We start from the raw sequence: 15,004 nt of genomic DNA, 5'->3' as shown, positions 1-15,004 counted from the left end.
AAATCCCACGAAAAATATGACGAGTCACCATCGCCATTGTCATCAAATTTCGAAGATGTCCGTTGGCGTGAGCGTGAGCCCTTTCGACAACCGTGCACCCGCTCGTCGGTCCGTCTGACTGCCGCGATCCCTAAGCCGCAACAGTTATATCATATTTCAATGCTCTTGACCTCCCAGCAGCCCGCCCACGACTTGCTTGAGCCAAGGCAACCAAGGTTCATCCCATCACTCTTTCCGGGACTCTTCCAAACCAGCGAACAAAGCAGACTAAAAATAATCTTCCCTCCACTGCTGTTCCCTGATACTCGCGACGCTCGTTCCTGCCTTCCAAACTCGCTCACCCCAAACTCAAACAACCCCCCCCCCCCCCCCCCCCCGATTCGCCTCGTCCAACCGCGGTGCCTAGATGCGTCCGGACGCCTGTCCGCTTGGGATCCCGAGCCCCTCCCATGTGTAAGTAGTCTGGTCAGCCTCGCATCACCTTGGGAAGGGAGGAACTGTGTTTTTTTTTTTGCAGTCCCGCCGGGCAGTGCCGATCCCACCACCATCTGATATCGTGAGCAAACAGTACTTGTTCTTGAATACCCCGCAATCGTAATAAAGCTGGTCTCGAATTAATTCGTGCCTACTTCTGTCTATCCTCCTCTCCATCCCTTTTGTCTGTCCGTCTGTCTGTCTTCAGTTGCTGTGAGCCAAGCTTTTTTCACTGTCCATGTTGGTCACGAGGTCACGAGTCACACAGCTCGTAGCCGTCTCGTGAGGCGACCCGCGTCCACCCCTATCAAACGAAACCTCCAAACAGAGACTGTACGCTGTAGCACCGCAAAAACTTGCGAGAGGGGAAAATACACCGAGGGAGGGGAGGATGCATCAGCCCTTCGGAAGATGAGGCTAGCACTTACAATCGGCCCATGATGTGTCCCTCCGGGACCTATCCTCTCCTTGCGTAGCCGGTCAAACGCAGTGAGACAGACATTCAACACAGTCAGGTTCCGTCATATCGCGGTAAGCGCTAGGGAAGGCGCATCGTGCGAATCTATCATAGTCTTCTGTCTTCTTGGATTTCATCGCCGGTCATCCGTAACTAGCCAGCTGACCAGCCCTGCTTCTTGATATAGGTACATGAGCCATCGCATTATATGCCCCAAATTAATAGCCTCTGGCAGACAGACCTAATCGCTTTTCCTGCCATTCACTAAAATCCCCGTTTTTGCCAATGACCCGAGCTTCGGTGCACCGAGGGTGTACGTAATAATCGTGACTGAGGCCTCTACTCGTTCCTCCCTCCTCGACGTATCAATACGCTAATAAAACAGGCCGACGGGTATGGCTGATGGCCGAACGAGGCAATGGCCGCGGCCACCTTCTCAACCGATAACCATGGCGAAGTATAAGTGTCGGGTATAAGAAGAAAACCAAAATCAGGTCACTGTCGACCCTTCCCAAACGCCTTTCCTGGCCCCTATGAGGGGACTTATACCGATACCGCATCACTCGTCCCCTCTGCACAGTCCATATGAACAATGAAAGCTGACAAGTCCCCCAAAATAGCGTCTCACATACCCATCACTGACACCTTGCCGGTCTCGTCAAATGATGCAGTCTTCCTGAGCGGCTCGAGTCTCACCGGCAGTTCCGGGTGCACCTCAAGCTTGCGGTCATTGACGACGCGGATGCTGCCCCTCGCCCCTTTAACCAGATGGCCGGTCTCGACGTGGTCTTGAATCATCTCGTCTAGAATCTTGCTCATCTCGTCAACATTCTTGGTGGGGTTGCGGACGTTGGTCGAAGAGTTTGATGGTGCTGGTGGCGGGCTCATCGTTGGTGGAGGGCTGTGTTCATATAGAGAAGACGTCCTGCCATCCATATGTCCCTCCGCCGTATCTCGAGATCGAGCTGCCGAGCGCAGCGCAGCCAACATGCGATCCTTATCGTCAAGTCGCGCTTTCAGCTCGGCAATCTCGGCATCCTTCTCCCTCAACACCGTCGACACACTGTGGTCTTCCCCGACCATGATGGCCTTGTTCGGGGCGGAGAAGCCGACAGATGTTCTTGAAGAACTGGCCCTTCGTGCCTGCATCAGCCGCTTCTCCAAAGTCTGGATATATCTTGTCTTGTCTGCCAAGTCGGCCTGTAACGCGCGGTTCTGGGCCGTCAGGGAGGCACTGCCATCTCCGAACTCGCCGATGCTGTCGTCGTCCGTCACTGCATCTGCTTCGCCACTGGACCGGCGCTGGCCTCCGCTCGACCGACCACTTGACCGGCGACCAATGGTTGAAGAAGCCGACGTCATGGATGCTGTCCTTTCGAGCATTGGCCTGCCGCTGTTCGGGGTAGCCAGTGATCGTACCGAAGCCATGGAAGACCGAGGGTGTATGCCCAGAGCACTGTAGGATCCGCTGGCATTGACGCCAATTGATTTGGAACTCAAGATCAGACGGTTAAGGTGATCAATCCGTTCCTTGAGTGCCGTTCGAGCCAGCTGCATTTCAAGCATTTGCTCTTCGTGCCGGTGCTCGGCCTCTAGTTCACGGGCCTTCTCCTCAAGAGCATCTCGCTCTCTTTCTTCGTCGGCGTACTTGGACTTCTTCTCCTTGGCCTGCATGTCGAGTTGTTGTCTCAGCTCCAGAATCTCCATGCGATACCGCTCCAATAGGACTCTGGCGCCGCCATCCCCTCCGCTTCCGAGAGCCTCTTCCGCCTTTTTGGCGTGGCTGACAATGTTGTTCTTGGCTCGGGACGCGAACTTGAGAGTGTTGATGGTTTCGGACGTGTGGGAGTTGGAAGAGGCAGCGCTACCAGCTGCGCCGATCTGGATGGTGCACAAGATGCTCACAAGCGAGCCGCCCGATAGAGCCCCTTGTAAAAGTCGGGTCAACTTGCTGTCTCGGTACGGCAGGTGCTTGCCATCCTTATCGGCGGCTTTTCCGTCCTTGTCTTTGTGCTCGGAGAGTTTGGAGATGACAGTGCCCAAGGTAAGTAAACTCTTGTTGATGTGCGAGCCCTCTGTCCGTCGCTCCTTGGATTCGGCCGCCTTCTCGGATCCAGCGAGATCAATCAAGCTCAGGGTCGACACGCGGACGCCACCAGGCAGCATCCCTGATCGTTTGCTTTCGCCGGTGCCCGCGTTTCCCGGTATCCGCTCCCGGCTTTCCACCACTATTTGGACCACTGCGTGACTTCGGGAGCTCCTCGCATTGAATTGGGTGCTTGCTGTCCTGCGCGCTTGGTCTCCGCGGGCGATTACCCTCAGAAGCTGTGTTGGACTCTGAACAATTTCTTCCTTCAATGGACTGGCATAAACACCGCGCTTGCTGTCTTCGCGCAGCTTGATTTCTTCTTGTCCGCCGGCTCCGGCAGGGTTGCCGGTTGACATGCTCAGCAAGTCGTGAATCTTTTCGTTGTATATTTCCAGGTAGCTGACACGAAGTAGAAACTCGCGAGACGGCGTCTCCCTGATGTAGGAAAAGATGTCGGTGATGGCAAGGGGAATGACACCTGGCGAAGAAGCTGTCCCTTGCATTGAAAACGTCTTTCCGGTGCCAGTCATGCCGTAGGCAAAAACGGTTCCGTGGTAGCCTTCCATGACGCGGCGGACTAATCGCTTTGCTATGCAGTCATAGACTCGGCTGTTGTCGTCGTGCGTCGTGAAAACGTTATCTAGCGGCTGATGTTAGGATGTATCCTCGAGTCAGAAAGGAAAACAAGCATACCGTAGACGTAATCGCCGCCTTCTTTGCCTCTGTAAGCAACCAGAGACTTGCGTCCGTCAACCATCCACTCGCCCTCGGCCTTTGTATTTTCGTTCCCACTTGCATCTGGTCGTACTCTGACACTAACCAAAACATTCCCCTTGCCGTCTAGCTTGGAGCCTCTTTTGTCACTGGTGCTGTCAGATGTTGATTTCGACGCCATTCCATCGACAGGGTCATCATACGTCGTCGCAGAAGTTGAATAGGAATCCTGAGCCGAGGAGCTCCTGCTCTGTGGCGGGGAAGAGATACTGATAAGGCCGTCGGACATGCGGACGCTAGCGCTTGATATCGACTTCCCCTCGGCGCTGTTGTTGAGCAGACTCGGCGCGCCATTGCTCTGCGAATACGTCAATGCCGCAGAGCCCTTTGATTTGCGAGTGGAGTTCCATGAGGAGTCGGCACGCAATGGACTCGGGGGTAGACTGTTGACGCGGGTGTCGCCCCGGGGAGGCTGGGGAAACGAGTTGATGCTCACTGTCTTGCGCAACGTCCGGACCGAGGAATTGCTCATGGCAGAGACTGTACGCGGTTGCGGGAGTGTGGATGCTGATGCAGGGGTCGTGGGGGGGAGGAAGCCAGCGGAAGGGGCCCTGAGGCCGCTCTTGGAGTTTGGGGTGGCCAGGCTGGATTTTGAGGCCGATGTAGGTATGCCTCCAGTGCTTTTCCTCGTCTTGGCGACAGGAAGAGCGGGCAGAGCCATGGCGGGCGGACCGTTGGACGGCCTTGCTGGTCGCGGGAGCGTTGCCATTTGGTTGAACGATTGAGAAGCAAGCGGAGTGGTCTCCGAGAAGCCAGAAACCCGACTGGGGGCAGAAAGCCTTCTAGATTGTCGGGGGCAGTTGAGGAATCGGTCGGTCCATGAACTCGGAGGGTAGAAAGGGGTGGTCGTCGGGAGGGTTGTTTAATTACGTCGATAAGGGACCTCTCTGCGTAGGTTGTATTCGTCCGAAGACCGCAAGCGTAGACGGGGGAGCTGGCCCGAGGGTTTACTTCGATCCCAGGACTTTGGGCGAATGCGAGAACAGGGACGTGTGAAACGTTATTATGCGTTGAGGGTGTGCAGGGTAACGTGGGAGCTTTTCATCGGATTGCGGTGCTCTGCTGGCAAGACGCTTGTCAGTGCACCGGGAACCATGACAATTAGGGCGGCAAGTACGGGTAGTTGAGCATGATGTGCAGATGAATGGACCGGCATTGCGGACGATCCCAAGGAGCGGAGCGGGTGCAGGCAGGGAGAGGGGGCAAAGACTTACCGCGATGATCTGTTGAGCAGCGTTGTTGTGTATTGTCGAGTGTTTGGCGGTAGATCAGGATGGGGTAGAAGAGGGATACCCAGTGTCAAGCGTCTTGAGGGGAAGGGGACCCCCGAATTGAAGTGGCTCGTATGTCTGGCAGACTGTTCCTTGGGGTTCAACCCGGGCCCTGTCACTTCTGCTGGACCAAGTGCGGAGGGAAAACAAAGGTCTGACTGTAGTGGGTTTTTCCCCCGTCGAGCTGTATTCCTTGCGCTAGCGGGCGGCGTGAGGCGTCCGGCGCGCGCAGTTTTCTTTTTCGTCTGTCTGCAGAGCACGGTGCCTCTAGTGTCTCGCGCAGCTAAAGTCGCAGGACTGGGATAGCGACGGGTACTCAGATTGGGCGGCAGGTCGAGATAAATCCAAAATCTAGAAGCCGGATGGAGGGAAGGGGTGGTTTCGTAGCTGAGTTGAAATGTTTCGACAGCGGTGCTGGTCACAGGATATGCGAGCGCAGATTCGCTGTGGCTGTGGCGTCTGAGCTCCAAGAAATACCTAGGAAGGAAACAAAGGTTTGCAGAGTTTGGCCGAAGGACAGCACGGCAAGGTGTTCGACGGGAGCAGGTGGGATTGAATTGCGGCAGGCCCGAAAGAGATACAGTGTAATAGCGATGCGATGCCGATGCGTTGCTGTGATTCCTGGAAAGGGGGAGGCGATCCGGCTGTTGAAGGGCAGGCAGATGTGTTGGTTTTGGCAGAGAAGAAGCAGACGAAGGCGCACAGAGTGAAAGCGAAAGCCTGGCGGTTTGAAAGCGACAGGGTGTGCGCTATGTGAGGTGAGATGAGCAAGGAGCGTTGGTCCGGGGAGGAAAATAATAAGGCGCGAGAGAATGTGGTGATGAAAAGAGCTCGGTGCGATTAGTGCAGTCGACGGGCAAGATAAGCGGGAGGTGGCCGGCCGTTGCTTCCAAGAGGCAAAGAAGGTGGTATCCGTGGAATAGAGTAAGGGTGAGAGTGACAGTAGTGGCTGATGATTAGGTCCGTCACGTATCCGTAAGTATTTTGAATGGGATGGTCGAGGCCGGTCCAATGGTACCTTTTGTCCATGGCGGTGTTAGGCGCGTTCATCACATCAAGTTGGTTTCCTCTCTACGAGCAGCGCCATTATTGGGCTTCTTGCTCGCTCGCTCTTCGGCCCCTCTCCGTTTCTTACCTTCTCTCTCTTCCTTCCTGTCTCTCTTTCTCCCTCCTCTTCTCCCGTTGGTCTCGTCCACCCCCCGGGGGGCAAGCAGGTGCAGTAGGTAGTGTACAAGAAGTGGATACGTACCTAGGTTTTCTACGGCACTTTGCTTTTCCTGGGTAGAAGCTTGGGAGAACTCCACCAAAAAGTTATGCGTGGATATGCCGACAAGGGGACAATTGCGCAATGAGGTTAGGCTACAGAAAGCCAATGCATAAGTGACGATCCTTGGTATCTGCGTCGACCAGCGACGGGGCATACATGCGATAGTTGGGGGAAAGAAGGGTCTTCTCTGATACTTCGAATCAATCGAGCACAGACAAGTTCATAGAGAGGTACCTGCAGATAAGATACGGAGCAAGAAGAAATACACTCACTGTGCAAGGAAATCTGTGGCCACAGGCAGTGGGTAATGACTGACGGCCGATGAGACTGGGAAATGGAACATGTTTGCGTCCATGCCTACCTGCTACCAAACTGGCCTGGGTACATACTATACGAATACCCATACAAAAAAACGATACACAAAAACATTACAAAAAAAGGAGAGAGGAGGGCTGTCGTTCCTCTCCTCGACGAGGAATTCCCCCCCATTCAACTCGCGCCCGCCGGGGCTAAAAGTCCAATTCGACACGCAGAAGCTAGAGCTGCGGCCCCCCCCCCCCCCCCCCCCCCCCCCCCCTCCCTCATTCTCTTAGACCTCCATTCATCATAGGCGTCAATTAACAGCGCTCTCTGTTTGACACCACCATCAACTCTGAGCTAGCAAGAGCTTGACATCGAACCGCATTACGCCAGATCTGTCTGTCTGTCTCTCCCTCACCTCTACCCTCTGTCCTTTTTGCCGCCCTTCCCTTTCGCCGCCGCTCACCACTCTCTTGTCTAATGACTAGCCAGCGGTCAGCGGCGCCGTCCAATACACCACTCATCATCACTCCCAACCCAGGAATTTTCCCTTACTAGCCCGGTCATCGTCAAATTGGTACCCAGACTTGGATATTGAACCCCTGTCGCCTCCCCTACAAGTGGCACAATTCAACTCAGGAACAGGCAAGGGGGTCAACTCTTTTCGGCCTAGTCGAGCGGTGCACACGGCGCCGCCAGAAAATACCAGCCTCCCAGGTATTCGGCACATCACGAAGCCCCTTTCAACACGGATGGCTACGCAGACACTTGGGCCATTTGCGGCACTGAGCACCGCAAAACGCCGCACTAAGGACATCTCCCCTCCCTGGCGGATGATAGCCCGCGTCGCGTCGCCCTGCGGGCTGACTTCTTGCCGCTACTTGCTTCCTAGGTTCCGCAGTACCTCGAGATTTCTATCCCACCTGTCTCGCTTCCGATGCAAAGCTTGCGGGAGGGAAGCTGGAGTATGGGCCGACGGCACTCCATCCACGACGAGAAGGCCGCACATTTGCCAATCCCGTACCACCGTTGCACGCATATGCGTGTGCTCTCGACCACGTAACGCAGAGTTGCCAATACCCAGTGCTTGTTGAGAGAAATAGCGACACTAGCAGGAGGCACCGGTCCGACGTGTGTTGACTTGTCACTTGCGGCACCCAGCTGAACCTGTCCATCCCACGCCGAGATCACCGCGCTGCCGAACGTCTAAGTTTTGTCTCTTGCTGCTCGCCAACTCGTGTGGCGTTCCAGCAGCTTGGCTCCAACCTCCATCTTCAGACCCGCCCATCACTCTCGGTGTTTTCCCCATTGCCCCGACTCCACCAGATCCTCAAGTCGATTAGGGAAGCTCACTCGCCGCGCCCCATCCGGGACAACGATGACTTGATCGACAATTGGGCAGAGCACGGCAAAGGGGACATTGGGAGGGCTGGGGCAAGCAATTACGACTGTGTTTGCAATCAAACCATGTCTGCGAGACAGCAGCCCCCCATATTAACCTAGCATGCTGTAATTTCCGGATGCCATCACATCGCTACCTCTTCCAGCCAACTGGCTGTCATGTGTGGCGTGCTCGTGCGTGCTTCGTCCAGGCACGCCGCACCAAGCCTCGACTATATCTCCCCCATCCTGCAGGACCCGTCTGCGACAGGCTCACTAGCACGACCCAGAGCTGGAGAAGACATAGCTGGCGTAGACGTAGGAGTCTGTGTGTCAACAAGCGCCGCTAGCTGCCGCCTCTCTCATTCCCCGTCATCTCTGATTCGTTGCTGCATCACACACAACAATCCATCGAAGTCCCGCCGTCAGATTGCTAAAAGATTGGTTGTCAACTTGTCATCGCTTGTTCAAAGTCAATCAACATCGTTGTGCAGGACGATGCCGACACTGAATCCGTCGAGCTGAGCTGTGGTATCGTATCTTTGGGCTGACGAACACCAGTTTCATCGGCTGTTTCTCATCCTCTTCTTCTGCATTTCACCATCTGACGGACCTAGCATTTGGCGGCGCCGCGTCTCCGCATTCCCACGTCTCAGGACTAGTTGCGCATGTGCCTCACTATGTTTTGCACCTTGATCGTCTCTTCGTAACATAAAGGCCAGTAGGATGGGGCTCCACGAGCTTGCTCTCTAAAGCCGGGGAATGATCCAAGCTTGCTTCTCTCGGCTGTATGAGGCTCTATCTGATTGGGAGTAGCACAGAGGTACCCGTCCTCGGATCCGTACTGCAGCTCGAGTTTCTTTTTTCATGTTTGGTGCTACAACACACGCAGGACAACTGCAGCATCTTGCGCTTCGATTCCCGAGGAGAGCCCATCCGGCTACTGCTATTGGCGGACTTTGATGAAGGGCGCAGTCATACGGTTTCGACTACGATCCCTGAGCAAACTGTCTCGACTTTCAATTGGGCGATTCCAAGTCTGAACCGTTCACGTTCAGTATCACATCATTCACCCTGATCCTGGTAGGTCAAGCGTTCGAGGAATTGATTGTGGCTGTTCACGTTGAACGACCGCGCTTCTCAACTATATTTACTTTGGACGGGTCTGGTCTCGATCTATCTGTCAACTTCAAACTGAGCCTGCTCTGCTCTGCTCGGCCGACTCCTCTTCTCTGCAACACTCACTAGCTGCAGATAGACAGGCATGGAAAGTCACGTCAAGGTTTATGGCCTTCGGTCCTTTGACAACACCACGCGAGGCAATTGAAACTGCGGATGAGATTGATTTGTCGTTCAATGCTGCCGGATTAGCAGGTCCATCTCATGAGTCAAGAACCTGTTAATGAGGTCGCATATATAAACCGACCTTTCTCAACTGAACTTTGCGCCAGCGGCGCGCAAGTCGGCGACTGAGCGAAGCATGGAAGGTCAAACATCAACGTCTGGGATTTACCCGGACAACGCTGGAGCCACATCGCCCTTCGTCTTCGATTACGACTCTTCAGACCACTCCCATACCTGGCAGCAATGACTTGCAGGGAGCCAGGATAGGGGGTGACTTCACTAGCACAGCGTGGTGCCCTTTTGTTGCTTCGGCCCACGTAACCTACACGAATTTGCCGTCATGAGCTAGCTGCTCAGGTGTGCACATCTAGTCAGAAACAAGGTTGTCCTTGATGAAGATGGTTGGATTTGGGAGCAACTGACTCGGTTTAGAAGTCAGCACACATTTTGAAGTTCATTAAGGTACCGTGGTTTCTCACCATCAGAAGACCCTTGGACAAACAAGTCGGGGGGCACGGCATCCAAGTCTCTCATGTTAACTCACGCATGCCAAGCGATACCAACTTGCTCTCGCCCCCAAACAAGGAGGTTCCATCGACAGCGTTCTTCACCGTCGAACCAAGTCGGCTGGTCGAGAATTGGGGTTCCGCATAGTATCAAGCCCAGACATTTCCTTGCTGTGCGGATAACGTACACGGACTCGAGGTCTCACGATCACAGCAAACGAGCCCCCCTCCCGACGCTCCGCGTCTCGAAAACTTCAACAAGGCCGGCGCCCATTGCTTCTTCCAGTACCCAATCAAACTCCAAGCCATAGAACTCCTTCCATCTCTTTGTCCGTCCCGGCAGCACGCCGGCGAACTCACCCCTCGCCCTTCTTGCAAGACGTGCCTCATCCCGGGCAACGCCACCCTCCCACCGTTCCCTTAGCATAGACACGGGCATCTCTCTGAATTGAGATTTGGACAACAGCCGGGTCAGATGGTCCACCGCTGCGGCGGTTAACTTCAAGAAGGATCCGTTCCCGGGTACCGCGATGGTGAATTCGGCCACCGAACATGACGAGTCGGCACGGGGTGAACGCGACGCCCCTCCCCCACCGCCCGCTGCGTATACCGCTCCCTGGCCGCCCACGGCATCGAAGCTGCCGGACGCTGCGCGAGACACGGCCTCGATGCTCGTCAGGCTGCCGCGGTCCTCCGGGCGCAAATGCAAATTCATCAGCGGGGTGTTCACGTGCTGCGGGTGAATACTGGCCGTCAAGAACCCTGCCCGCACCAGGGCATCGGCCTGCTTGTGACCAGATGCAGAGCGCGGCATCGTCTGCGCCAGAGGGTGTTCTCGAAGGAACTTGAGGAACGCCGTCTTCGCCTCCTCGTCTAAACCTACAGACTGCGCCACCATCTCCTCCAGCTCGGGGGTCTGGATGAGGGCCTCTCCCAGCCCGCCGCGACGTTGCACGTAGATCTTGCGAACAGCTCCACCACGCTGCAACTCTGCGACCTCGCGTTCCACAGCGGTCGGGGAGGCCAACAGCGCGTGGAGGTGCGATATCGTCACGATCCCCGGCATAGCTTTGCGGTAATTGAGCACCTCGGCGACGCGCGTAGACTTCATGCCGGCCGCCTCTGTAGGAACGGGGCCAAACATGCGGCCACGAGTGTACTTGATAGCTTGCACGACGTCGCGCAAAGACATATCGGTCGCCAGCGCCGCAACGAGACCGACATCGTCGAGTCTGTCGTGAAAAAAGTCGTCATCATCGTTGTCGTCTACATTGGCGCCCGCCGGCACAGGCTTCCTTTTGGCGCTGCTGCCAGGCCGGGGGCTGTTTGTCCCATCGTTCTTCCGTGGCGGCGCTGACGCTTTCGGCTTGGACTTTGGCTTCTTCACGCGACCTCCCCCCAATATTGACCGCAAGCTCATGGCCCCTTCGACATGTATGATACAATCGTATTCGGTATGGTAAAATTTCGTCCGCCGAGAAATATCAAGGCGAGAAAAGGTTGAGGGTAGGGTGGATGATGATGAGTGGTGTTGGATGTCCGGTAGCTGGAGTCCGGGTGGCCCCACCTGTCTTTTAAAGGGTGGGTGGTCGTAGCTCTGGATGCCGCCGCGCCTTTCCGGATGTCGATTTGAGTGGACCGGACCGTTGTAGGTATGGTGGCAAACCAAACGACAGGTAGCATGTACCACATGTGGTATGTGCGAGAGTACCTTATTGGGTACTGATACTGGACGACGAATTACTCCGCAGGTCACCCGAAATGACAAGGCTCCTACCTATTTAGCCAGAGAGGAAAGGGGCAACGACGCTTCGTTCATCCAGATGAGATATGTGACGACGGTTACCTGCGTTGCTCTCGGGCTCTGCCAGGTTGGGGAAGTTGACACAATATTCATTCTGAACTGCTAGTCAAGTAGTCTGCAGCTATGAGGTGAAGTTTCTTTGGAGATCGGAGTTGGGACGAAAGGCCAAAAATGGGCTGCAGTCAAAGACGTTTCGGGGTGCTGAGTTTTGGGACGAACATCAAGTTGAAACCTCGGTGATCATCACCTGGGGCTGGTCTAAATCAAGCCCACAGGCCCGTTGGGAGAGTTCACAGTGACGAAAGGGGATTGGCTTTTACATCGGGAATGATGCCTCGGTCAGTGATGACTATTTCAACCGGTGTCTTGCTGGGTTGGAACAAGGTAGAGTAGCAAGAATGGTAAGATGATGCCGTCGTCGATGTGGGTCGACCTTGACTCTCCTGCTCAGTGTCATCGAACCGGGCCCGAATTTGACAGTTACAACCGGATAAGGGTTGTCGTCGCCGGGCTTGGTTCTGAGTTTTTATTTTCATAGGCCTTTGTGTGGAAAACTAGGTGGTTGGTTTTTCTTCCCTATCCTACATTTCAATCGTCGTTCGATATGAGCGGCCGGCGTGTCGCTTCATCGATCCACGGCGAGTCCCCGTCCATGCAAGAGACGCATAACACTCAGCGAAATCCGGCAGACGAACGCCGTGCTCCAAATGCTCAAAACGATAACGAACCGCTGCCAAGTGCGGATTCGGAAGAAGCCCCCCCCCCATTTCCAAATGCTGTTCTGTCATTACAGGCCGAGACTCACTCGTTAGTGCCGCGTTTGTTAGCATTGCGTTTCTCCGTGTCCAGGAAGATTGTTTGATGTAAAGTGGGAGTCGTCTGCGACGGTAAAAAGCGACCGTGGTCCACCTCAATGCTGCTGTCAGATAGCTCACTCTAGGTATGTGCTCCGGTGTCACTTTGACGTCCTGCATCATTTGAATCTTGTAGGGCTGCGAGTGTGGGCCATTCTATCAGTCCCTACGGTCAATTACTGGGAGACGACAAAAAGGTATGAAGACCATTGGTGAAAACTTCTCGGTAAGACACCGTACAAGATTCTGCCTTACCTACGTTGTTTCTGTGACATTGCCTTCAACATGGATCGACCGCATGAATAGCTTGACGTCGTCGGCATGCCCTCTCCGCGGGGCTGTGCATGGGTTCTCGGCATGGACTCGGCAACACAGAATCCCTGGTTTCCTATCCCGCTGATGAGGAAGGTCTGGCAGTCGATCCTTCGTGATAAAGTGGCAGATGTCATATATCTCGAAATGCTCCACGCCACGGCGGAGGGCGCAACTACGTGGACAACGGAAGATATTCCGGCGCGTTGAGTTACGTCCGGTTTTCCGCCTGCTTAGATGTACGTTCTGTCATAGCTTTCAAGCTACCTCCTCTTGTCTTCCTTCTCCTATCATGTCCGTTCTTTGTCAATTCTATACCCGACTGGTTGCTCACCGAGGCTCGCTCTAGAACAGTAACAACTTTACGGGAGACAGGCTACGGACTGCAGCACCGTCCGTTGTACTGTCTACCAACATCTTCGCCAGTAACGCATTCAAAACCACACGGACGGATAACCCTAACGTTCTGCAAGGCCAGGACGCCGTAGGCGCTCGATTGGAGGAAGGGCACGGGCACGCTGGACTGAAGCGCTCCCAGCTCTCGCAACAGCAACGAGCCGGGGTAATCGTCGCGGATCTCGTCCCCGTCGAGAAGCTTTTCGAGCCTATCTTCGAGTCTAATTCACTTGTGGTACCGGTTATGCTCCTTTAGGGTGTCGTCGTCCCCCCCTCTCTTTGGATGATTTTCGTTCGTGGGATGATGGGGTCGGTACGAAAATAGCCTTGACTCCAGCTCGAGGAGAAAAGAACGTACTAGTGTGTCAATGATCAAAGGCCTAGCCTTGGTGTCCGTTCTTGATCTGTTGTACATAGAGGCATAGGTCCCTCATATCCTCGCGGCTGAGTCTGTCTAGGGCTGCGATACATGTGCCGGTTTAATCGGGGCTCTGGTACCGTCCGAGGGTCTAAAAACGGAGCGTCGGAGGACCACCCGCTCAAAGGAAGGAGAACAGTGTCCTTTTGCCCCCTGGCAAAGTCGGCGAAAAACAGACTATTCCTTCTGATTGCGGTGTATATCTAGGGAGGCAACATATCAACATCCGACGTGTCGTGTGAGACATCAGAAATATACAACATCCCGCTGGACGCAACCCTTTCGCCCCAAAGAACACTAACGTATTAAAGTCTCCGAGCCGAAACTTGAGGACAAATACCGACTGACAGATATGCTAACGTCCAGTATCGCGGTGATTGATTGACAGCCAAAAGCGTCAAGTGTAGCAGAACACTGAACAATGACACTGAGTGAGAGTGTCTATATCCGTTCTCACAAGCAGACATCGCCTCCCCTCGCCTCTAGGAGATACCCAGGAGCAATCCAAGTCTCTTGGGTTGCCATATCCGCCTGAACCTGGTAGACAGACCGAAGCATGATCAAGTCCAGCAACGTCGTGGACCGGTCGAGCGATGCGAGGAAACCAACCCATTTAAGACGGAGACGTCATTAGATCTCTGACTAGAGAGCGATGCTGAGGCCGTATATGAGCCGGCCCTTTACAGCAATGAGATGATTATCAAGTTGGATTAAGCAAGGAAGACGGTGGATCCAAGGAGCCTTGGGTCCTGACGTTCGCCCAACGCGCAGAAGTCTGGTCTTCTAGGTGTCTACGCAACTGAGTTGCGAGAGAATTAGACCAGGACGGATTCGAAAGGCTTCTTTCTTGGTTGGGGAATGATTTATAGTGACTGACGCGCACACGACCTACGTTAATGCATTGGGAAGTAGCAGCACGCATTTCAACCCCGTCAGCGACGGTGTTACACACTTGCCAGAAATCATGCCGCTGGCGGCAGCAATCGAACACCCAACAACTCACGAACCTCTGCGGCACCTGTCGTTTTTTGGTGCTAGGTATGACGACCAGTACGAAAACCCTAACCCATTTGCAGTCAGGGGACGAATGAGGAACAGGAACAGGTCCAGACGGGGCGAATGTCAGGACAACGAGTCCCAGAATGAAATGGAACACCGCCCATCGTCGTGTTGAACCATGAGATGCGTCTGGACAGCTTTTAATCCTTGCCCTGAGCTGAAAGACACTCTTCGTAGTCTTGATGCGCGAGCTGTTGCTGCCTATAACCGCTGTCATATATCCATAGCTCTGAAACGGGAGATGAGGTTGTGTCTTTTCGGTTTTCTTTCCCCTGAGGTCGATTCGATAACAAAAACTC

At 54.5% G+C, this 15,004-nt stretch overlaps 3 protein-coding genes across 3 annotated transcripts; 1 reads left to right on the top strand and 2 right to left on the bottom strand.

Moving 5' to 3' along the window:
• Window positions 1–1,041: 1,041 nt before the first annotated feature.
• Window positions 1,042–5,971, bottom strand: CDEST_02757 (Putative kinesin-like protein). The gene is made up of 3 exons (XM_062918916.1): window positions 5,009–5,971; window positions 3,714–4,856; window positions 1,042–3,660 (listed from the first exon to the last, which is right to left on the bottom strand). Exons 2-3 carry the CDS (start codon window positions 4,501–4,503, stop codon window positions 1,556–1,558), a joined length of 2,895 nt encoding a protein of 964 aa, XP_062774967.1. The 5' UTR covers window positions 4,504–4,856; window positions 5,009–5,971; the 3' UTR covers window positions 1,042–1,555.
• Window positions 5,972–9,099: 3,128 nt separating this feature from the next.
• Window positions 9,100–11,420, bottom strand: CDEST_02756 (Putative serine-threonine protein kinase 19). Its single transcript, XM_062918915.1, has one exon. The coding sequence runs from the start codon at window positions 11,280–11,282 to the stop codon at window positions 10,071–10,073; it is 1,212 nt and encodes a 403-aa protein (XP_062774966.1). The 5' UTR covers window positions 11,283–11,420; the 3' UTR covers window positions 9,100–10,070.
• A 1,421-nt stretch (window positions 11,421–12,841) lies between these two features.
• CDEST_02755 (uncharacterized protein) lies at window positions 12,842–13,484 on the top strand (the record flags this gene model as incomplete). The annotated part of the gene is made up of 2 exons (XM_062918914.1): window positions 12,842–13,037; window positions 13,222–13,484. The coding sequence occupies 2 exons, from the start codon at window positions 12,842–12,844 to the stop codon at window positions 13,482–13,484; spliced, it is 459 nt and encodes a 152-aa protein (XP_062774965.1).
• Between the last annotated feature and the right edge of the window lie 1,520 nt (window positions 13,485–15,004).

Source organism: Colletotrichum destructivum, chromosome 2 (genome assembly GCF_034447905.1).
Source record: "Colletotrichum destructivum chromosome 2, complete sequence".
Taxonomy (NCBI): domain Eukaryota; kingdom Fungi; phylum Ascomycota; class Sordariomycetes; order Glomerellales; family Glomerellaceae; genus Colletotrichum; species Colletotrichum destructivum.
This window is presented reverse-complemented; position numbering and strand designations above follow the sequence as displayed.